General features: G+C 54.2%; 3 protein-coding genes across 4 annotated transcripts; 2 read left to right on the top strand and 1 right to left on the bottom strand.

Annotated features, from left to right (window-relative positions):
- The first annotated feature begins 161 nt into the window (after positions 1-161).
- Positions 162-1,969, top strand: LOC105747948 (uncharacterized). Its single transcript, XM_033426795.1, has 3 exons — positions 162-257; positions 354-1,178; positions 1,964-1,969. Exons 1-3 carry the CDS (start codon positions 162-164, stop codon positions 1,967-1,969), a joined length of 927 nt encoding a protein of 308 aa, XP_033282686.1.
- On the top strand, positions 407-18,675 carry TAOK2 (TAO kinase 2). 2 transcript variants are annotated; one of them, XM_012532727.3, is made up of 19 exons: positions 407-1,178; positions 4,249-4,415; positions 4,594-4,665; positions 4,756-4,857; positions 5,356-5,401; positions 5,534-5,630; positions 5,782-5,895; positions 6,002-6,093; positions 8,176-8,269; positions 8,365-8,446; positions 9,246-9,413; positions 9,588-9,848; positions 10,048-10,209; positions 11,669-12,034; positions 12,120-12,323; positions 12,647-12,886; positions 15,995-16,207; positions 17,168-17,350; positions 17,433-18,675. In XM_012532727.3, exons 2-19 carry the CDS (start codon positions 4,284-4,286, stop codon positions 17,952-17,954), a joined length of 3,150 nt encoding a protein of 1,049 aa, XP_012388181.3. In that variant the 5' UTR covers positions 407-1,178; positions 4,249-4,283; the 3' UTR covers positions 17,955-18,675. The 2 variants fall into 2 exon arrangements, with proteins under 2 accessions (XP_012388181.3, XP_033282028.2); XM_033426137.2 differs by lacking the exons at positions 15,995-16,207; positions 17,168-17,350; positions 17,433-18,675 and having other exon boundaries at positions 1,040-1,178; positions 12,647-14,792.
- Positions 18,497-22,340, bottom strand: HIRIP3 (HIRA interacting protein 3). Its single transcript, XM_033426138.2, has 7 exons — positions 22,205-22,340; positions 22,007-22,127; positions 21,774-21,888; positions 20,507-21,534; positions 20,237-20,405; positions 20,055-20,153; positions 18,497-19,968 (listed from the first exon to the last, which is right to left on the bottom strand). Exons 1-7 carry the CDS (start codon positions 22,267-22,269, stop codon positions 19,805-19,807), a joined length of 1,761 nt encoding a protein of 586 aa, XP_033282029.2. The 5' UTR covers positions 22,270-22,340; the 3' UTR covers positions 18,497-19,804.
- Between the last annotated feature and the right edge of the window lie 145 nt (positions 22,341-22,485).

The following is a 22,485-nucleotide window of genomic DNA, read 5'->3' as shown; positions in this document are numbered from 1 at the left end:
TTCCCGCCTTTTCCGCGCCCAGCAGCAGTCTTTCCTTACCCCTCCCAACCTCTACCCTGCACGCAGGCGCAGATCACGGCTTCTTATTTCCTTCCACCCGCGCCCCCTCAAAGCTTCCCCTAGCAACAAGCTTGGGCTCCGCGCTAAGGCGGGGCGAGCGCATGCGCTGCAGCCCTTTCCACCACCAGTTGTCGGACAGCGCGCTGGGCTCCTCCTTCTCCAAGACTAGCCCTGCTCCCCACCTCCTCCCACCCAGGGTCCGCGTGGCGGGGCGCGCGCGCACTCTGGCTGGGTTGCTGCCCAGCTCTCTGGCCGCATCCTTAAGGAGAGAGGGGCGGGGCTGTTTCCTTTAGGGCCCCGCCCCCTTGGCCCGGCGTCCATACCGCGCCTGCGCGCTCCCGCCCGGTCTCCATCTTGGAATTGGGAGGAAGAGGGAGAGGGAGACTGGGACGAGACCGGGGCTGTGGTGCGGAGAGCCTGAGACTGAGAAGAGGAGAGGGGGAGAGGGCACGGGGACCGCCCTTAGCTACAGTCTTTCAGCTGTCCTCGGGAAAGAGAAGGGGAAAGGGAGGGGGCCGGGGCGGGAGTGGGGGCTGTCACCCTCGGACCCCGGCGTGAGAGGGGCCGTGCGGTCGGACGTCCTCGGGGTAGGCCCCCTGTCGGTGGCCGAACACCTGGGGCTCAGTCCCTTCGGTCCCGAATTTCCGGGCCTGACCCCACGCTTCTCAAATATCCGGGTCTCAGCCCCTGAGATTCCAGATATCCGGGACTCGGGTCCCAACCTCTCTAAACCTGGGGCTCTGTTTCACAGGGTTTCAAATATCTGGGGTTCAGGACCCTGCGTGCACCAGTATCCGGGGTTCATTCCCCACGAGTTCAAATATCAGATTCGGCCTCCCCCTGTTCAAATATCTGGAGTTAAGACCCCACAATCAGAAATCCGGGACTCAGCAACTGTCGCCCTCGAGGAAAAGGAGGACTGGACCGCGAGGTCAGATCAGGTTGTCACCCCCTCCCCTCCAGGGGAGGCTTCCCGGGCCCGCCCCTTAGGAAGGGCGAAAGCCGAGGAAGAGGTGGCAAGGGGAAAGGTCTCCTTGCCCCTCTCCCTGCTTGGCAGAGCCGCTGGAGGACCCCAGGAGGAGGCGGAGGCGCTGGGGCACCATAGTGACCCCTACCAGGTGAGACACGGGCTGCAGGGGCGCGGGTCCCTGTGTCTAGCTTGAGAAGAGAGGGTGCTGCTTTCTGGGAAGCTGGGCCTGGGTAGGCTCTCTCCTCAGGATGGGGAAGCCTAGCTGGGCCAGTGGTCAGCCTCTGGCTAGCCTTGCCTTCTGCTGCCACCCTCTTCCCCTTCCTTTTCCCTTCATTATGTCTGGTTGATGAGGGACCTCAGGTGACAGGGTCTCTGATGTCACGGGGGTCACACCCTAAGGTGCTTGAGCTAATCAGATGGATTTGCACCCTTCTGGTTTTCTCCCTGTTCACTTTGCCCCTCACAGCTACCCCTTCATGATTGTAACTCTCTTTCCTCTGGGGTGTTAATTCCCATGCCTCTGGTCCCCATGGTGGGTCTGCTTATCTGTTTTTTAGGCATGGTCTGCTTGGGTTTCTTGTCCTTTCAAGGAAGTGTATATGTGCATTTGTGTTTAGGGGTGCTTGGCAGTATTTCCCCCAACTATTGTTACCTTCCAGCCTCTTGCTGTGATGGTATAAGTAATCTAATTTGTCAAGCGATTTATCATTTACAAAGTGCTCTACATCCATTCTCTCATTCATCTCCCCCCTCATTATCTGGTGAGGGGGCTCTTTTACTGCCTTCTTCCCATTTTACAGTTGAGGCTATTGAGGCCCAGAGAGGTTGCCCAAGGTCACACAGCAGCAGAATAGGATTGGAACCCAGGTCCTTGAACAAGTCTTACCTGTGTTCCATACCTGTATCTTGTCATCTCTTTTCTTCTGTGCCTAGGTTTAGCCATGGGTCCAGAAGAGAATGGATTGGGGTGAGATTTAAGAATGGGAGAGAGAAGAGCTTCCTTTTTAGGAGGCCTATACTCAGAAGCTTTTCCTGATGGGAGGCTCTGGCCCCTGCCTTCTGCCTCATGGATTTTTCTCTCCACTGTGACCTTCATCTTTACCCTCATCCCAGTCTTTGGCCTGGGTTCCTGAGAGGGCCATCTCTTGTGACAAATGATAGTGGTGTCTCTTAACAGTTAAAGCCAAGCTGCCGGGGGGTAGGATGATCCCCAAAGTATTAAAACCTTGTCGTGGCGACTCTGGAGGCAGGGAAGGAAAAATCCATATGCTGAGTGTCTGCATAGTGTTCCTAAGTACGAGATCTCATTAAAAATTTCACAACAGCTCCACGCTGTAATCCGTTTTACTGAAGAGAAGACCAAGTGTAAGGAACTTACTCAAAGCCTTGTTGCTGTATATTGCAGATGAAATGCACTGGTAGTGAAGCTTAGGGCGGACAGGCTTGGGTTTCCTCGTCTGTAGAATGGAGGTAACGTTGTCCATTTTAGAAGGTGGTTATGATTTAGCACAGACCTTGGTAATCACTCAGATGTTTGGTGTTTGAGGAAGAGGCCCCTTGTGATGTTTTGCTGGCATCTCTTATATGTGACCTGGGGTCCTCAGTTGGCATTCTTGGTTGGGTGCAGGTAAAGAGGTCAAGAAGATTCCTTTGGCAAGCTGTGAGCACCTGCCTTTGTGTGTGGGTGTGTGGTGGGGGTGAGGGGTGCTTGGCAGGGTTGCTGGCAGAAGAATGGAGAAAGGGGCCTGCTTTGAGCGGCCTGGGAGCTGCTTGGGGCTGGGCTGAGGGCAATCAATCAATCTCCTAGGCTATTCTGAGCCCTCTGCACCCTGGGGGCCCACCAGAGAGTCAGGCTTACTCCTTGCCCTCCAGCTTCCAGTGGGGCTGAGGAGACAAAATTAACAACACAACAGGAAACAATGTGTGGCAGAATATAATTACATGCTAAATTGTTAGGTGCTTTTAAGGAGCTAGAACTCTGCCCTGGGAGTTGAGCTCTGCTGAAAAACTCCTTTGTGCCTAAATTCCAACAAGTGCTTATCCAGGAGTTTGGCCTGGAATCCCCTCAGGAGGTCTTGGCTCTGATGTACTGCTGGAGTTTTCAGTACATTTCTGGCAGGGTGCTCTAGGAGTTCTTCCCCCCAAGGGCTTGGGGTAGTCAGGGGAGGCTTCCTAGAGGAGGGGGCTGAGCTTGGGGTGCGTTGTTGAGAGAGTAATGAGTACACAGGCCTGACTGGAGAGGAGAAGATCCTGTTCTCTGACCTTGGAGAAGTCCTTCCTTTCTATGCCTCAGCGATCTCATCCATGAAATGGTGATCCTGATCCTGCCCTGCTTGTTTCATAGGGCTATTTTGAAAGCATAGTGGTAGAGGACCAGCTTTGGGCAAGTCACTTAACCCCTCTGAGTGCCTTTCCTCATCTGTAAAATAGGGGTAATAGTAACACCTCATAAGGTTGTGGTGAGGATTGAATGAGAGATAATGCATGTAAGGTGCTTACTGTATATGCTTAATAAATGTTCTTTGTACTGCAAATGTCCTGTACCTGTGTGTGTTGCGTGTGCCATTGGACTGGACAAGTAAGGCAGCCCAGATCGCAGGCCCCCAGAGCCAGACACCATTTCTATCCCTGTCCTTCCCATTCTCGATCTCCCGCTTGCCACAGTGTCCCTAGCCCTTTTTGAGAGCGAGTCTCCTGGCCCCTGTGGGCCAGTACCCACTTGTAACAATGGCCGGATTTCCACTGCCTCCGGCCTTGGCTGTTTCCTGCTCTCTTCCAGAGTGTGAGAGGTTGAGGGAGGAGGGGGCCTCAACACCAAGGGGAACAGGAAGGTACCTGGAAATATTTGGGGCGTGGGACTTGTGGGACAGGACACTTGGGGATCTGGGGTTCTGGCTGGGAGGCAGAATCTTTTATTCTTGAGGTGAGATTTAGGGGCTGTAGGGAAGTGGAACTTGTTGAGGGCTGAGGGGTTGGTGAGGATGCTGAGCTCCCAGTCTTCCTTTAGTTTTAGGGACTCCAGGGACCCGGCCCTAGTGCAGTCGTTGCCAGGGCAACTTCATTTTTCTTTTTTCGTTTTTTTTGAGCTTTGATATTGTTCCTAATCTCCCCCTGCCCTTCCTTGGTAGTGCCTCCCCCTCATCGGAACTAGGGGAGGAGGGGCCCTTTCTCTCTCTGAGGGCCCCATCTTTGTTCTAAGAGTCCCATCTTTTCACCAGGTTAAGCCCCACTCTCAGGGCCCCCAGGGGCCACCATGCCAGCTGGGGGCCGGGCCGGGAGCCTGAAGGACCCTGATGTGGCTGAGCTCTTCTTCAAGGATGACCCGGAAAAGCTCTTCTCTGACCTCCGGGAAATTGGCCATGGCAGCTTTGGAGCTGTGTACTTTGTGAGTTGAGGCTTGGGAGGGTGGGGCAGGGACTGTCTTCCCGCTGTGGACCTCCAAACAGCCCTGTACACTATTCCACCACACCAGGCTTTCCTGCCCTCTCCTGCTGGGCCAGCAAGTCTTCCTGCTACCCAGTGCTCACTGGGGGCCTTCACTACCTTCTGGTCTGGTCCTCTAGGCCCGGGATGTCCGGAATAGTGAGGTGGTGGCCATCAAGAAGATGTCCTACAGTGGGAAGCAGTCAAATGAGGTAGGTCAGGCTTGACAGACTGGTAGGAGGCAGGGGACCCCAGGCTCAAGATGCAGGCTAAGTAAGCCTCTCCTCCCCTGACCTTCTCAGAAATGGCAGGACATCATCAAGGAGGTGCGGTTCCTACAGAAGCTCCGGCATCCCAATACCATTCAGTACCGGGGCTGTTACCTGAGGGAGCACACGGCTTGGGTGAGCTGGCCCCCTGACTCTGCCCTGATCTTTGTACTCAGTACTCAGGCCCATCCTTATCCTGGTCTAGTCTCTTAGGTGGGCCCTGTTCAGGGTGTTGTTGGGCAGATCATGGGAAGGAGGAAATCTTTCCCAACCTCTGCAGTCCTCAGACAAACTCATAAGCAGCACTGTGTGTCCAGAGGGAGAGGCTGAAGAATGACATAGACTATTAGCAGTTGAAAGGGGCCACATGGGCTGGGAGAGCTGGAGATTGAACGATGGGATTCAGATGGAGATGGTAGTGATGTCTTGGGCTCTTTCTAAGGGAGGCCCTGACTCCAGGGACTTCCCCCCACCCTCTCGTTTCCCCAGTTGTCGTTTCTCCCTGTTATTACCTTGGGACCATTGCTTGAGTAGAGGCTAGGCAAGGAGGCCCTCTGTTTTGGATCTCTCTCCAAGGGAGATAGGCCAGGGGTGGCCAGATCTGCTGATCTCTGACCCTTGACCCTTCCATAGCTGGTGATGGAGTATTGCCTGGGCTCAGCTTCTGACCTTCTAGAAGGTAAGTGATTCTTTGGCCAACAAGTGGGAGAAGGGAGAAGAACAGAGAAGCCGTAGGGGAAGGGTTAAGGGAAGATAGTTCCAGTCCCACCCTTGGGCTCCATCAGTTTGATGTTTTTCCCTTACTCCCCAGTGCACAAGAAGCCCCTTCAGGAGGTGGAGATTGCAGCTGTGACCCACGGGGCCCTTCAGGGCCTGGCTTATCTGCACTCCCACAACATGATCCATAGGTACAAGCAGTACTGACAATGGCTGGGAGGGGGTGCTCTTTACACCACTCCTCATTCTGCTGGGCTCCAGTCTTCTTGGAAACTTGGTGCAAAAGCCCCTGCCCAGCCTTTCTGAGATGCATGTCTTATCCTTGTGCTTTGCCTTTGGCAGGGATGTGAAGGCTGGAAACATCCTGCTGTCAGAGCCAGGCTTGGTGAAACTGGGGGACTTCGGCTCCGCATCCATCATGGCACCTGCCAACTCCTTCGTGGGCACCCCATACTGGTGAGTGGGAGTGGTGGTGAATGGAGAGAGCGCCCGGGATGTTGGGAGCAGGAGTTGGCAGGGTCTGGGCGGGTGATTAGCCTCTCTCTCCTGACCATTCTCCCAGGATGGCTCCAGAAGTGATCCTGGCAATGGATGAGGGGCAGTATGATGGCAAGGTGGATGTCTGGTCCTTGGGCATAACCTGCATCGAGCTGGGTAAGGACATTCTCCTCTTGGCTCCTTATCCTCTTTTCTCTCCACTCCTTTCTCTTTTTCTTACTATCCCCACACCATCCCATCCTCTGAGGCCTCCAAGCATCTGTCCATTTTGAGTCTACCCTTGATCCCCAGTACAGGCAGCTGTCAAATCCTGCCATTTCTTAAACCTAAAGATTTCATAACATTCATCTTTTCTTGTCCACTACTCTAGTTCTAAATCTTTTTTGGGTGCCCACTGTGTGCCATGCACTGTGCTAGTAGGTTCTGGGGGTAGAGCAGTGAATGAGGTTCTTGCCCTCTTGGAGCTTACATTCAAGTTGAGGAAATAGGCATGTTTTCTTTCAATGTAAGAAAAGCTGAATGGAGAAGATATGGGAGCAGTACAACCAAAAAACAAGGTATTTGACCTAGTTAGGGGCTGAGGAAGGTCTCCTTGTAGCAGAGATGTCTAAACAACCACAAGACAAATAAATAGGTAGCTTTGAAAGACTGCAGGGAAAAGTATTCCAGACAGAGGAGCATGCCTGGGGAGCTGAGACTAGCCTCAGTTGTTTGGAATATTGCGTGTGTTAACGAAGAACAGTGAGTGATAAGGCCAGAGAGTTAGGCTCAGTGAGTTCACGAGGTCTTGAAGCCATGTTGAGGTTCTCATCTCTGCCAGCCAATGCTATTGAAACAACTGTTTTAGTGAGATAATGTTTGTAAAGCCCCCAACACGGTGCCAGGCACAAAATAGTTGCCCAAGAAAGAGATGTTATCAGTTACTCTTACCAACAATTTCCTGCAGTGATCTCTCCCACTGCCAGTCTCTTCTTCCTTCCAGTCTCTTTTACATCAGAGAGATGTGCTGTTGTTTTCTCTTCTCCTCAGAGCTGTCAGTGGCTCCCCATTGCCTTCAAGACTGAAGCCATCCCCATCCTTGTTTCCACCAAGCTAAAGGCTCTGCTTCCTAAAGGCTGGCTTTCCTCTTAACAAGTTCTGAATTTTTCTCTTAATTACCTTTGTTTGTATTGTTTCCTGTGCCCAAGGTTGGAGATTTGGACTTGCCTTTCCCTCCATCTACACATGTCTACATTTACCATTTAAGGCCATGACCAGATAGGCGATGGAAATATGTGAAGCAGGCCAGGTATAAGAAAAATCTAGAGCTGTCCATTTTATTCCTAGTTTTTGGCAGAGACATGGGTGCAGGGAACTATTTCTCTACTATTGAAAAAACCCATCAATCTTTATTATAAATGGCAATGGACAGTCAGTATCAGGGAAGCAATATGGAGGAGACTACAGCAAACCGGAGGTTGCTGTTCCCACCTGAAGAGGGCAGCTGTTGCTTAGCTCCAGCCCATTGTTATGCAGGAATGTAGGCTCCATTCCACCAGATCTAAGTTTTTAAGAGAAACTGGAAATTTAGGTTATTATTTCATTATTATTATCAGAATTTAAAAATCACTGTTTAGGCAAAAACCAAAACCAACACAAAGCATTTGTCTGGGCCACAAGGGGCTTCTAGTTTGTGACTTCTGATCTGAGGCCTGCATCCAATATCCCTTTTTCCAAAATAGCTTCCCTGAATCCCCTGCGAATGTACCAGTTTGAAGTCCCAGCACACACCCAGCTTCCCAGCCATTTACCTGTTTTCCTCTTGTGCCAATTAGCACTTTGAACTTGATGCTATTTGTTCAATCCTATTTAATCTTCCCTATTAGACTGGAAGTTCCTTGAGGACAGGGCCTGTCTATTGCTTTTCATCTTTCCCGTAATACTTAAGCGAGTTTTTTGCTCTGATTTGGCACCTAATAAATATTAGTTGGGTCGGCAACTGAATGTGCTTTCTTCTGCCTTCATTCGTGCTTTTGCATGTGTTATTTTCTTTGATACCTATTCCACCCATGTGCAGTGGAGAGGATGCGTGCTGCGTCTTACAGAGGAAGGATTAATTGAGATTATGGGAATTGCTCAGGGTCATGGAGTGAGGAAGTCAGGGAGCTGGGGTGTGAGCCCAAGTCTTCTGATTTCCATTCCAGTCTCCTCTGCCCACCTGCCACCTCTCACCTTCTCCCCCTTGACCTTTCTCTGTAGCGGAACGGAAACCACCGCTGTTTAACATGAATGCGATGAGTGCCTTATACCACATTGCACAGAACGAGTCCCCCGTGCTCCAGTCAGGACACTGGTGAGGACTGGGATTCCTGGGCCCAGGGGTTAGGCCATACGGGTAAGGCTGCCTGGCTCACGCCCTCCCCACCCTTCCCCTGCTGTGACTTCTAGGTCTGAGTACTTCCGGAATTTTGTCGACTCCTGCCTTCAGAAAATCCCTCAAGACAGACCAACCTCAGAGGTTCTTCTGAAGGTGAGGGCTCACTGGCCTAGCATTCTCCTACAACTGTAGCTTGTTGGAGCCACAGAAACCCCTCAGTGAAATTAGTGAGTCCTGATTCTTCCTCCACTGAGAACTTCATTTATGAATTCCCACCCCCATCCCCAGTGCCCAGTGGACTCTGTTTTGCAAGGTTTTGTCTACCAGATTGCCTTTATTTATTAAGTAATCATTTGTTTTCCCGTCTTTATTAATCAAAGATAGATATAATTGCCAGCCAGAATTTCTGGCCAGTGTGCAATAGCCAGGGTTGCCACACCAATCTCATGTAATTCAAGCCAAAAGCCTGTGTAGCCTTGTCGTGGGGAAATGTATGATTTCCCTTAGGGGTTTTTTGAGTTATCAAAAGTAGAGGGGCCCCCATTCCCTTCAGAGATCCATAGGGGCCTAAGGACCCCTAGTTGGGAACTGACTTAGATTGTCTACGCTGACCTACTTGTTTTATAATTGTGGGATGCTTTATGAGGCCCAGAGAGGCCTCATGACGTGTCCAGGGGCACAGAGCACTTTGATAGAAGACCTGGACTAGAATCCAGATCTCCTGGCTGTTCTTGCCTGTCAGCCATGCCTGGAGGAACAAGAGACTGTGTGGGGAGTAGAGACGGGGTGGTAAAAATTAATGTGGGAGGAGGGGTTGGGACAAGGCCAGCATCAACCTGTGGTGGGCATGGGCCCCAGGGGAGTGCCTCAGGCCAGAGGGAATGCCAAGATCCACGGGATATTGGGATGCGGGAGGTGCTTGGCGGCAGGCCTCAGTGCTCTCTTCCCCCAGCACCGCTTTGTGCTCCGGGAGCGGCCACCCACAGTCATCATGGACTTAATCCAGAGGACCAAGGATGCTGTTCGGGAGCTGGACAATCTGCAGTACCGCAAAATGAAGAAGATACTGTTCCAAGAGGCGCCCAATGGCCCTGGCGCTGAGGCCCCAGAGGAGGAGGAGGTGACCCGGCTTGCCCTGCCACCCTTCTTCACCACCGTGTTGTGCTTGCCTCCTAGCGGTTGCTTGACGCCCCTCCCCACCCTTCTCCATACCCCCTGTCTCTTTGTGCTACCTCCGTATGCACATCCCTTGTCCTTCCCCTTCCCTGCCCAACAGCCTGTGTCCTGTCCACAGGAGGCAGAGCCCTACATGCACCGGGCCGGGACGCTGACCAGTCTAGAGAGTAGCCATTCAGTGCCCAGCATGTCCATCAGCGCCTCCAGCCAGAGCAGTTCAGTCAACAGCCTAGCAGATGCCTCTGACAATGAGGAGGAGGAAGAGGAGGAGGAGGAGGAGGAGGAGGAGGAAGAAGGCCCTGAAGCCCGGGAGATGGCCATGATGCAGGAGGGCGAGCACACAGTCACCTCCCACAGCTCCATCATCCACCGGCTGCCGGTATGCAGCTCACCCTGAGTAGGCCTGACAGCGGCAGGGCCGAGCCCCAGCTCCCCTTCTCAGGAATCACCTTGGTTCCCTGCTCTCCCTCCCATGTGTGACTGCTCCTTCTCTAAGTCTGCCTGGGTCTCCAGGGGACTCCCTGTGGGCCCATTGACCTCTGAGCCTTGGGCATTCCTTCCACCTTCCCTTCCTCTAGGGCTCTGACAACCTCTATGATGACCCCTACCAGCCAGAGATGACCCCAGGCCCTCTCCAGCCACCTGCAGCCCCGGCTCCCACATCCACCACCTCTTCTGCCCGCCGACGGGCCTACTGCCGCAACCGGGACCATTTTGCCACCATCCGTACTGCCTCCCTGGTAAGTGCAGCCATCCTGGATGCCCCAGACTATCTAAGTCCAGAAATGACTTTCTCCCTGTGGCAGATGATTAAGTCCAGATTCCACCCTCACTTTGTGTTGCTGTCTCTTGCCTTCTCACCTCGACCATCTCACCTAAACCCTCCCCTCTCCCCTCCCTTCTCCCAATAGACTATTTTGGTCACATTGCCCAGCTCGTACTCCATTTTTGTGGCTGGACTTAAATAGCATCTCCTGGCATGCCTTCCCAGGCTCCTGGCCAGCCAGGTGCTTCATATCCTGTGCTGTGGTACTCCTGAACAGCATGATGACAGGTTTGCTGGATTCTGTGCCCCTAGAGGGCAGAGATGGTGTACAGGTACCTGCCTGTGCCAGTACTTGGCTTTCAGGCCCACACACATCCCTGTATTTAATCCTTCCAGCTCTTCTGGGAGGGTGAGGGTATGATCCCATTGGTGAGATGAAACAGCTGTGACTCAGGGGGGGCTACCTTTGGTGCTTCCCAAATTCTGTAACCAGGACCTTGGTCCTCTCTTAAAGTCACAGCGATGTTTTTCTCAGTTCATAGGAAAAGGGGTATACTTTTCCTAAAACATAGTTTTTCATCCATACTTTTAATAAACTTTTAGATTACATTCCTGTTCAGCTGTAAGCTTCGATGGTCCCCTTGGAGGCCACTGGTTGGTCTAGTATGTTCTTGTAGCCTCTGCTTATGGCTGTTGTTCTTTTAGGACAACTCTTCAGACCCTGTGATGCTTGGTGCTTTGTGGTACTGTGTAGAGAGGTCTGTGATCACCAGGGGTTTGGCCACCTGGACTAGTTTGGGGTACATTGACATAGCCCCTTGACAGTGGGATCTGAGCTCAAACTTCAGATGAAGACATCCAGGCCCAGTGTTCTTGTTATTCCAGTGTCCCATGGTCCATATTCTGGCTCCGTATCTGAGCTGTAAAGGGTCTTCAGTGTTTGCTGAAGGGGAAGGAACCATCACTTACTGGTGCAGAGTGTTCTAGACACTATTACATAGGTATCAAAGTTAATCTCCCCAGCCCCCTGTGTGGAGGTGTTATTGTCCCATTTAATAGAGCTAAGGCTTAGCAGCATTAACTTGCTTGAGGTCACATGGTTAGTAAGTGACAGAGCTGGGATCTGGTCCCAGGTCTGTCTGATTCTTTCATTCTTTTGAATTAATCTGAATTGTTCCTACTTTTATGCAAAACGCGGTGCTCAGCACCTTTTCTTGTTTCATTCAGTCTCACCAACCTCTGAAGGAGATATCTCCATGATCCAGTTGAGGTGGCAGGCTCAGAGAGGTTAAGCGTGAGGAAGATATCAAATGAGAATTAAACCCATAAGGCTAACACTCACATTCTTCCCCCATAGAGCACGAAGACTATGTGTGTTAATAAAATGGGGGCCAGGGCTGCGCCCCACTTCTCATCCTTTCTCCCGCCCCCAGGTCAGCCGTCAGATCCAGGAGCATGAGCAGGACTCAGCCCTGCGGGAGCAGCTGAGTGGCTATAAGCGGATGCGACGACAGCACCAGAAACAGCTGCTGGCGTTGGAGTCGAGGTTGAGGGGCGAGCGTGAGGAGCACAGTGCGCGGCTGCAGCGGGAGCTCGAGGCGCAGCGGGCTGGCTTTGGGGCTGAGGCCGAAAAGCTGTCAAGGCGGCACCAGGCTATCGGTGAGAAGGAGGCGCGAGCTGCCCAGGCTGAGGAGCGTAAGTTCCAGCAGCACATCCTCGGGCAGCAGAAGAAGGAGCTGGCTGCCCTGCTGGAGGCGCAGAAGCGAACCTACAAACTTCGGAAGGAGCAGCTGAAGGAGGTGGGATAGGACTGCAGCAGTGGGTGGGGTTGATGGAGGGTGAGGCGGGCCCTGACCTCCTTGCTCTCCTGCTGCCCTTTCCTAGGAGCTCCAGGAGAACCCCAGCACACCCAAGCGGGAGAAGGCTGAGTGGCTTTTGCGGCAGAAGGAGCAGCTACAGCAGTGCCAGGCGGAGGAGGAGGCTGGACTGCTGCGGCGGCAGCGCCAGTACTTTGAGCTGCAGTGTCGCCAGTACAAGCGCAAGATGCTGCTGGCTCGTCACAGCCTGGACCAGGACCTGCTTCGAGAGGTAGGCCACCCCCTCCCTGTTCCCCTCCCAGATCCCAGGCACCTACCCTTTTCCATTTGCCTCACTTGTGGTTGTCTTTCCCATCTGCCCTCATTCGTGTCACAGCTCGGCTTCTCTTCAACACCTCTTTCGCTTCTCGTGCCCACTAGACCCTGCTAGAGTTCCCAGGCCAGCTAGGAGCTTGGCTCCCTTACACCTCTCATCTACACCCCTCATCTCCCCACCCTCGGCTCCCTCTGCCAAGGAGTCCTGGGCCTCTCACTTCCTTGACACCAACAAGGCTTTCTGACCAGTTTCTGGGCCCTGCCTCCCTTTTGCCTCAGGACTTGAACAAGAAACAGACACAGAAGGACTTGGAGTGTGCATTGCTGCTACGGCAGCATGAGGCCACACGGGAGCTGGAGCTCCGGCAGCTCCAGGCTGTACAGCGCACACGGGCTGAGCTCACCCGCCTGCAGCACCAGACGGAGCTGGGCAACCAGCTGGAGTACAATAAGCGGCGTGAGCAAGAGTTGCGGCAGAAGCATGCGGCCCAGGTTCGCCAGCAGCCCAAGAGCCTCAAAGTACGTGCAGGCCAGCGTCCCCTGGGCCTCCCGCTCCCCATTCCTGGGGCTCTGGGACCACCTAACACAGGCACCCCTAGAGAAGAGCAGTCCTGCTCATCTGGCCAGGAGGCAGACCAAAGAATTCTGGGAGAGGAGGAGGAAGCAGTTCCAGAGAGAAGGATTCTGGGGAAGGAAGGGGTTGCCTTGGAGCCAGAGGAGCAGAGGATATTGGGGGAAGAGTCAGGAACCCCTAGTCCCAGTCCACAGAAACATAGGAGTTTGGTTGATGAGGAAGTTTGGGGGCTACCTGAGCAGAAGATAGAGGAGCTTAGAGTTCCATCCCCGGCACCCCAGGAGAGGAGCATTGTGGGCCAGGAGGCATCCGGGGAATGGAGGTTGTGGGGGAAGGAGGATGGTAGCCTCTTGGATGAGGAGTTTGAGCTTGGCTGGGTCCAGGGTCCAACACTGACCCCAGTCCCTGAGGAGGAGGAGGAAGAGGAGGAGGGTGCTCCATTTAGGACCCCGAGGGATTCTGGAGATGGCTGTCCCTCACCAGACATCCCCCCTGAACCCCCTCCAACACATCTGAGGCCCAGCCCTACTAGCCAGCTCCCTGGACTCCTGTCCCATGGCCTCTTGGCTGGACTCTCCTTTGCAGTGGGGTCCTCCTCTGGCCTCTTGCCCCTACTACTTCTGCTGCTGCTCCCACTGCTGGCGGCCCAGGGTGGGGGTGGCCTGCAGGCAGCCCTGCTGGCCCTTGAGGTGGGGCTGGTGGGCCTGGGGGCCTCCTACCTACTGCTTTGTACAGCTCTGCACCTGCCCCCCAGTCTATTCCTACTCCTGGCTCAGGGCACTGCACTGGGGGCCGTCCTCAGTCTGAGCTGGCGCCGAGGTCTTATGGGTGTCCCTCTGGGCCTTGGGGCTGCCTGGCTCCTAGCCTGGCCAGGCTTGGCTCTACCTCTGGCAGCTATGGCGGCTGGGGGCAAATGGGTGCGGCAGCAGGGCCCTCGGATGCGCCGGGGCATCTCTCGACTCTGGTTGCGCGCTCTGCTGCGTCTGTCGCCCATGGCCTTCAGGGCCCTACAGGGCTGTGGGGCTGTGGGGGATCGGGGCCTATTTGCACTCTACCCCAAGACCAACAAGGATGGCTTCCGCAGCCGTCTGCCTGTCCCTGGGCCCCGGCGGGGTAATCCTCGCACTGCCCGACACCCACTAGCCCTGTTGGCAAGGTTTTGGGCCCTGTGCAAGGGCTGGAACTGGCGCCTGGCACGGGCCAGCCAAGGTTTAGCCACCCGCTTGCCCCCCTGGGCCATCCACACACTGGCCAGTTGGGGCCTGCTTCGGGGTGAGCGGCCCAGCCGTATCCCCCGGCTGCTACCACGCAGCCAGCGCCGGCTAGGCCCCCCTGCCTCCCACCAACCACCACCAGAGACTCTAGCTGGGCGGAGATCCCGAACCCGCCAGTCCCGGGCCCTGCCTCCCTGGAGGTAACCAACTCTAGCTTCTCCCCAGCCCAAATCTAGAGCATTGAGCACTTTATCTCCCACTACTCAGTGAAGTTTCTCCAGTCCCAGTCCTCTCCTCCCTTTCACCACTCCTTCCTCGGTATGCTTCCCCACCTCACCCCTAGCCCTTTGGGCCTCTAGACAGGCAGCCTCCTCCACCGTGGAGTCCGGAGATTATATTTTGTGTTCTCCTGATGCTCCCCCCCACACCCTAAGTTATTGCTGTTCTCCCACTGTGTGTGCTCATCCTCACCCTCATCGACTCAGGCCTGGGGCCAGGGGTGGCAGTGGGTGGGAAGAGTCATGTTTTTTTTTTCTCTCTTTGATTTTGTTTTTCTGTCTCCCTTCCAACCTGTCCCCTTTCCCCCACCAAAAAAAGAAAAAGACAAACACAAATAAAATATCTGAGCGGAACTGTACCTTTGGCCCAGGCTGCCTCTGTCTGCTTTGTCCTGCCGCCTAGCCTCCCCGGTATGCCCCCAATCTGGACCCTTGGCCCCCAGTTCCATGACCTCTTCACCCCATCTACGTTATCTCAACCCCTTTCACTCCTCAGCCTCATCCTCTCTACCTTCATAGCTTCGTTGCACCATGACCACCACCAGTTCAGGGGTCTTGGGCCCCTGTTGAGCTTCTCCAGAACTTCTTGGTCCCACAGTTCCCCTGTTTGTGGATTCCTCCCCGAGAGTCCTCAGGTTCTGGGTCCTTTTGTCCTCATTCACTGCCTTTCCTCCCAACCCACTCCCTACGTGGTTGCCTTCTGTCTGGGAGCTGAGTTTCTCTCCTGGCATCAGGCATTACCCTAGAGGGCTGGGGGGATGGCACTGCAAACTGTCCACAGTAGGGGGTGGTGAGTTTGGGGGCCCAGACAGTGTGGGGGCTGCGGAAATGGGGTTGGTTGTGGGCTTGGAGTGGGAGCTGAGTATACAAGGGGCCGGGCTGGAATGTGGATATCTGGTCAGGGTGGCAGCTGCTGGCCTGTTGAACTTGTCGGGCCCTTTCTGGCCACCTCCTTTGCCCCTTTCCCTTATGTGGCCCGAGATGGGGCCACCCATCTTATCCATTTCTTAGCTTGGTGCTTCTCCTTCCCTCCCTCCCACCCTGAGGTGATGAACCTGGGACTTCCTCTGTCTTTCCTCAGCTGTGTTGCTGTCTTCCATGTGTGTGTTGAGTGACTTGGTTTTCTCACTTGTTCATATTCTGTATCTGCTCACAGGCGTCTATCTCTAGGTTGTATTTTCTCCCTCTTTGCATGGTCAAAGCTTCTTGTGTGCACTCAGTACTCTCAAGATTCTCAGTTCCCTGTCCATGAACTCTCCTGCTGTTTCTTGTGAGTTTTCCACCCAACTCTGTGAACGTGCTCTTGGAAGATGTCTTGTTTTCTTTGCATCTCTTGCCCATTGAGAATCTTCCTGATCTCTCTCAACACAATCCCATCTCTCCATGTCTGTCTGTATACAGCTCCCCCCGCCCCCTCTGTCTAACATGTTTTCTGTTTCTCTCCCTCTTCTTGTCTCTGCTTCTGTCTCCTCTCCTCCTCTCTTTCTTCTCCCTTTCCCCTGGTTGTTCCTCCTCCTCCTCCCCCCTGCCCCCATCTCCCCTTGGTCCGTCCACTGCATAGTCTAAGGAGCTGCAGATCAAGAAGCAGTTCCAGGAGACGTGTAAGATCCAGACTCGGCAGTACAAGGCTCTGCGGGCACACTTGCTGGAGACCACGCCCAAAGCTCAGCACAAGAGCCTCCTTAAGCGGCTCAAGGAAGAACAGACCCGCAAGCTGGCAATCCTAGCTGAGCAGTACGACCAGTCCATCTCAGAGATGCTCAGCTCACAGGCGGTGAGGCCTGGGGTCCAGGGAGGGAGCGTGGTGGAGGTTGGCCTTTGTATTTCCAGCTTAGCTGTGGGCACTGCAGGTGGGGGGTGTAGACAGAGATAGGGCTTTTTGCTCTTGGGAAACTCAGATATTCTTCCACTGTTGGTATTCTCTGCAATGGTTTTACTATTTCTCTTAAGTATTTTCTTAAGGTCTTGACAAAGCCAGCCTGCCTACTCCACCCAAGAACCACCAAGGAAAGAGTGGCTGTAATTTTTTCCTGGGCCTGAGTTAGTTTAATCTGTGAACAGGGAACAAATAAAAATGATTGTGGCCCTCAGGCCAATTTGCTCAGACTTCTGGAGGATTTTGAAGTTTGCTGTTCTAAAAGTGATCACACATCACACTGGAATAGGCCACTTAAAATAACACTGTAAAAAGTAGAAGTGTTCTTATTCATTGCCGTTCCCTCACCTAACCCACCTCTCAGAGGTAACTGTTGTTAACAATTAATTGTATTTTAGATATTTTCCTATGCATATTTAGAAAATTATATAAAAATTTTAAACAAAAGTGGAATCATACTTTATATACTGGTCTCTAACTTCTTTTTCCACCTTGTATTTCTTGGACATCTTTCCATGTCAGTACACATATCTCATTTTTTAAGAGCATAGAGTTTTCCATGGTATGGATGTACCATAATTTATTTAACCCATCCCTTATCGGTGGACATTTAGGTTGTTTCCAGTATTTTGCTATTACAACGCTTCAGTGAACACCTTCGAGCACATGTGCAAGTATACCTGGGGGATAAATTCCTGGAAGTGTAATTGCTGTGTCACAGGGTATGACGACCTTTCATTTTGATAGATGTTGAGACTGGCTGCTTCTTGAAACCTGAGGGCCCAGGCCTGCTGGGGCAGGGGAGGATTGTGGGGGTAGGGGAGGAGGCCCCGAAAACTTGCTCTACCTAATCTCTAGCTGCGGCTTGATGAGACCCAGGAGGCAGAGTTCCAGGCCCTTCGGCAGCAGCTTCAACAGGAGCTGGAGCTGCTCAATGCTTACCAGAGCAAGATCAAGATCCGCACGGAGAGTCAACACGAGAGGGAGCTGCGGGAGCTGGAGCAGAGAGTAGCTCTGAGGCGGGCACTGCTGGAGCAGCGGGTAAGAGGGCTGGGCTTCCAGGATGGGGTGGGGAGGGCAGCCCCCACCCCGGACCCTCTGACCTCTATTCTGGGTGCCTCAGGTGGAAGAGGAGCTGCTGGCCCTGCAGACGGGGCGCTCTGAGCGAATCCGGAGCTTGCTCGAGCGGCAGGCCCGTGAGATCGAGGCTTTCGATGCTGAGAGCATGAGGCTGGGCTTCTCCAGTATGGCTCTGGGGGGCATCCCAGCTGAGGCTGCTGCCCAGGGCTATCCTGCTCCACCCCCTGCCCCCGCCTGGCCCTCCCGTCCTGTTCCCCGTTCAGGGGCGCACTGGAGCCATGGCCCTCCTCCACCAGGCATGCCCCCCCCAGCCTGGCGTCAGCCCTCTCTCCTGGCTCCCCCGGGTCCCCCAAGCTGGCTGGGGCCCCCAGCACAGAGTGGGACACCCCGTGGTGGAGCCCTGCTGCTGCTAAGAAACAGCCCCCAGCCCCTGCGACGAGCAGCCTCGGGGGGCAGTGGCAGTGACAATGTGGGCCCACCTGCTGCTGCAGTGCCTGGGCCTCTGAGCCGCAGCACCAGTGTCGCTTCCCACATCCTCAATGGTTCCTCCCACTTCTATTCCTGAAGTACAAGGTGGATAAGCCGATGAATGAGGCAGGGGTGGGTGGAGCCTGATCCTGGAGGCTCTAAGCCTGAGGTCCATCCAAGGGTGGGGGACAGGAAGTTGGCTCCAGCTCCCCTCAGACCTTATCTCATGAGCTTCTTGGGCTGGCCAGTGGCCCAAGGCCAGCTTGGGCATAGGTGCCTCAAGGCTGACCAGGAGCCCCTGCCTCCCCACCATGGTGCCAGGGTTTCTCTCCATCACGGCCTCGGGAAAGGAGGGAGATATGCGTGTCAAATATTCATCTAGTCCCCTGGGGGAGGGGAAGGGTGGGTCTAGATATATTATATAAAGCGAACTATACTACCCCCTGGAATGGGGCCATGGACTTGGGGACGCCAGGCCCCCCAGACCTGGGATGTGACAGAGCAGGTCTGGGGCCTGGGGTGGGGAGAACGGGAGGAAAAGGTCTTCCTGAAAGAAAGATCAGGATGGGGTCTTGGGGTCAGGATGCCTGGGTCTCTCCATTCCCCTGTTGCTGTCTGACGTCCTGTGCCGTCTTGTCCTTTATCCTTTTTTTTTTTTTTTTTAAATTGAGATTTGAGCTGGGGCAGGGGAACAAAATAAGAATCTCAGAAGGGGCTGCTCCCAGGCCTGGGGGCAGTCATGAGAGCCCCTCCCAGCTACGGGGCTGGCACAGAGCCCCATGGCAAGCTTTTAATAAACTGTTGGTTATTCTAACAGATCCCAGGACTCACCTTTTCTGTCTAAGGTGTATGTTAAGGAATGTTCAGTGGCAGGTGATAGTGTTACTTGTATTTAAAGAGAACTCACTGGGCTGTGTAACTAAAAATTTCAGTGACTTTACTGACTTTGGACATGACTGAATCCAGAGCTTCAAAGGAAGTCATCAGTCGCTGAACCTCTGCTTCCCTTTGCTTTGGCTTCAGATTTTCAGGAAGGTTCACCTTACCCACAGGCCCCTGGCAGCTCCAACCTCACAACCTGCCAACAACCTCAACAGCAAGAATTCCAGCAGTCCTGAAGTGACTTCATTGGTTTGATCTGTAGCCAGAGGCCTGGGGTGCTCTGATTGGTCGGGTTTAGACCCTGTACCCACCGCTTTAAGGCTGAAAGAGTCGGCCCGTGGACTAAGTGGCTGTTTCCAGAAAGGGGAAGAAAGACATAAACAATAGCTGTTCCCAAGACCTTTCATTTTGTGCTTCACATTCTTCTTAAGGCCAGTTATTCAGATCTTCCTCCCAACTAAGCTTTAGGTTATCAGACAACTAAAAGCAGGGTGGTCAGGGACTTCCCTGGCGGTCCTGTGATCAAGACTCCCTGCTTCCACTGCAGGGGGCATGGGTTTGATCTCTGTTTGGGGAACTAAGATCGCACATGCCACACAGCGTGGCCTAAGTAAATAAATAAAAGCAGGGTGGTCAGAGGGGCCCACTGGTCAGGCTGGAGAAAGCAGCCACACTCTTTTTGAATCAAGCCTGGTGGCAGACTGGATGGCAGGGTCAGGAGGCTGGGACTTTCTTTGGAGAATCTGGGGGAAATTAAAGGGAACCAGATCAGGGGGACAGTGGCTACTCCTCAGCTTCCTGGACCAAAGTACAGGGGGTGAGAGTGGGGGACCAGTTTTGATGAGGTGATTCAAACACTCCTTTATTGAGTCTTCAAAAATAAATCCCTGTAAACATTTTACACTGGGAATGTGAAGCTGAGAAGTAGAATCCCAATAACTTGTGTCCCTGGGAGCTGCGAGTCTTCTCCGAAGAAAGCTGCTTCTGCTCTGCAGGCAGAGTTGGGGTGGGTATGCTGTATATGCTTTCTACAAGTGCAAAGTCCCTCCTGGGGACAGGGGGAGCTCAGTTGCTCTCGCCATCACTGCTGATGATGCCACGCATATGTGACCAGTCTGGGGGTGGGGGGCGGGGCCGCTCTTCCTCTGAGTCCAGGGTCCTGCAGTATAGCTCCCCTGGTGGGGCTGCTGCTCCTGCAGGGTTCCAGGCTGTGCGTCTGCGTGGCCGGCCTAGAGGGGATGAGAAAGCAGGAGATGAGTTGCCTGAGAAAGTCCATGCCCCATCTGCTCCTGGACAGTGGAAGGAAGCCCCTCACCTGAACCACTGATGATGTTGGTAATGTCCAAGGAGGCTACCTCAGCTGCCTCTTCCCGCTGCTCCTTCAGGGCCCGACACTTCTCTAAGGAAGGGTTACCTGGGGCAGAAGAAGCTCGTGATCCTCTCCTCCCCAGCAGCCAAGGCCTTCTCCTGCAGCCCCCAGGGCACGCCCAGCCTCACCCTTCATGCCCAGGGCTTCCAGTTCTGCCCGGAGAACACTCAGGCGTTCCTTGTGTGAACGGCAGGAGCCCAGCAGCTTCTTGTAGTTTCGATGAGCCCCACAGGCCCGAATGTAGCGCTTTAGCCTCATCACAGATGGGTGGTCCTCACCAGGGCGACCAGAGCCAGCCTGGCAAGGGAAGATAGCAGCTGAAGGCCAAGCCTTTTGGGCTTGAGTCAGGGTCTCCCTCTTCCTGGATGGTAGCCTCCCACCCCATCTTCAGCCCTCACCTTCCTGCCTTGATGTTCTGGACTGCCATCTGTGGAAGAGGAGGAGGAGCTTCGTGTCCTGCCTTTCTTGGAGCTCTTCTTGGAAGAGCGGTTCTTCCTCTCCTTCTTGGGGGTCCCCTCTGCCTCGCTGTCACTCACCTCCTTCTCCGAGTCACTTGCCTCACCATTGATACTGCCCACGTTGGCTGTCTTTCCAGTAGTTGGCGTCATCTTCCTCCAGCTGTCTTCCCCATCCTCCTCACTGCTTCCACTCTGCCTTTTCCCACCCTTCCACTGGGTCTTGTCTTTGCTCTTCCTCTGCACTAGGGGCTCTTCATCTTCCCCACTACTATTCCCACTGCCTGCTGCTGATCTTTCCTTCTGTTCCTCTCTGTCCCCCGGGGATCCCAGCAGTCTTGCTGCCCTGCTTTTCTGCTTACAGCTCCTCTCCTCCAAAGAGGAGGACCTTTGACCTCCACTGCTCTGGGCTGTGAGTTTCCAATCCTCTTCTTCCTCTCTGTTCTCTTTCTTCTTGGCTAGGGTCTCCTCCTCCTCACTCTCCTTTTCACTCTCCTGGTGGCTTTTAGCTCCTTTCTTTCCCTTTGCCTTCTTTCCTGGCCCCTGGGCACGTTCCTCACTGTCTTCACTCTCCTCCCTGGCCTGTTTCCTACTGGCTGAGGCCTTGCCTGGTGCCTGCTTGTTCTTTGTCCCAGGCTTCTTCCTAGTCCTGTCCTTGGACTCCTTTTCCTCCTCCTCCTTCTCTTCCTTTTTCTCATCTTCCTCTTCCTCACTGCTTTCTTCTTTCCAGACCTTACTCTTTCTGGCAGAGCCCTCTTCCTCCTCCTCACTGCTCCCCTTCACCTCCTCCTTCTCTAATCCCATTTTTGCAGTCAGGTCCCTCTGCTGTTCTTCCTCGTCACTGCTCTCCTCAATTGCTTTCTTTGAGGCTCGCTTTGGATTCTCATCCTCGGCTGGACTGACTTCTGCTGCCATCCCATTCTTTGCTGGGAGGCCGAAGCAGTCTGGACTGGAGGCTGCAGAGCTGGGCTCTGGAATGTGGAGAGAAGAGGAGGTTGGGACAGGTTCCTCCTGTCCCTTCTCCCTCCACTTGGGATTGGTTGCCTTGAATCCTGCTCTGATGGAGGGAAGGGCAGTAGGAAACAGCTCTCAGTCCACCCTGTTCCTGGCTCCTGACTCACGGGCCACGCGCCCTCACCTAAGGCCTTGGAACATAACACACGCACAATAAATACCTTTAACATGAACCAACTATGCACAAGGCACTAACCTGACTCCGAATTGAAACGGAACCTTTTTCTCGCTGGGTCACGGCAGGGGATGGGAGACCTCTTGGCCTTCTTGGCAACGTCGAGCCTCTTTTCCCTGCCACCCGCTTCATCCACCTGTGTGTGCATCGAGAGAGCATCACGTGTATCAAGGTTGTGTTCTGCCCCACCGCTCTCAGGCCCCTCCTCCACGGCCACAACCCCCGCCTGCGGTGGCCCAGGCTCGGGCCCACACCTGCATCTTCAGCAGCTCCTCCTCCACTAGCCGCTTCAGCGTCTGCTTCTCCTCGGGCTCCAGGTGGTCGCGGCCCGCGTGAGCCAAGAACCTCCGCCGCACGATGGAGTGCGTAAGCGTGCTGCGGAAACACGTGTCACGACGGAGTCCCTGTCCCGCCCCTACCCTTTACAACCCCGCCTCCAACCTCCGGTGCACCTGAGGTCCGGGCGGCCTTGGAAGAACCTACGGGTGAACTCCTGCATCTCATTCTCCCGAGCCATTTTGCTCCACCTGATACCGGCGGCTCCCGCCGTTTTTCTTCTCGGAAGAAAAACGTTTGACAGGAGCTTGCGCACGCGCAGTATCGTGGCGCCGTGAGGTGGAAGACCGTTGAGTATCCGTCACGGGCCGCTTGGACCCAAAACTTTGCGAGACAAAACTTGCCTTCCGCGGGCAGTTGGAGAGTCTCGCGGTTCCTTCCTTTTCTTAGAACGAAT

Source organism: Orcinus orca, chromosome 16 (assembly GCF_937001465.1).
Source record: "Orcinus orca chromosome 16, mOrcOrc1.1, whole genome shotgun sequence".
NCBI classification, from domain to species: Eukaryota; Metazoa; Chordata; class Mammalia; order Artiodactyla; family Delphinidae; genus Orcinus; species Orcinus orca.
Note: the sequence above shows the minus strand (reverse complement) of the source record. Positions and strands in the feature narration are given on the sequence as shown.

What these genes read in the sequence shown, in the direction of transcription:
- LOC105747948 (XM_033426795.1), top strand. Translation starts at nt 162, where the DNA reads ATGCGCTGCAGCCCTTTCCACCACCAGTTGTCGGACAGCGCGCTGGGC. An exon ending in CCCACCTCCTCCCACCCAGG is followed by an intron (nt 258 to 353) that starts GTCCGCGTGGCG and finishes TGTTTCCTTTAG; the next exon opens with GGCCCCGCCCCCTTGGCCCG.
- TAOK2 (XM_033426137.2), top strand. Translation starts at nt 4,284, where the DNA reads ATGCCAGCTGGGGGCCGGGCCGGGAGCCTGAAGGACCCTGATGTGGCT. An exon ending in TTCGTGGGCACCCCATACTG is followed by an intron (nt 5,896 to 6,001) that starts GTGAGTGGGAGT and finishes CCATTCTCCCAG; the next exon opens with GATGGCTCCAGAAGTGATCC. An exon ending in GGAAGGAGCAGCTGAAGGAG is followed by an intron (nt 12,035 to 12,119) that starts GTGGGATAGGAC and finishes GCCCTTTCCTAG; the next exon opens with GAGCTCCAGGAGAACCCCAG.
- HIRIP3 (XM_033426138.2), bottom strand. Translation starts at nt 22,269, where the DNA reads ATGGCTCGGGAGAATGAGATGCAGGAGTTCACCCGTAGGTTCTTCCAA. An exon ending in AGGAGCTGCTGAAGATGCAG is followed by an intron (nt 21,889 to 22,006) that starts GTGTGGGCCCGA and finishes ATGCACACACAG; the next exon opens with GTGGATGAAGCGGGTGGCAG. An exon ending in CCGTTTCAATTCGGAGTCAG is followed by an intron (nt 21,535 to 21,773) that starts GTTAGTGCCTTG and finishes TCCACATTCCAG; the next exon opens with AGCCCAGCTCTGCAGCCTCC.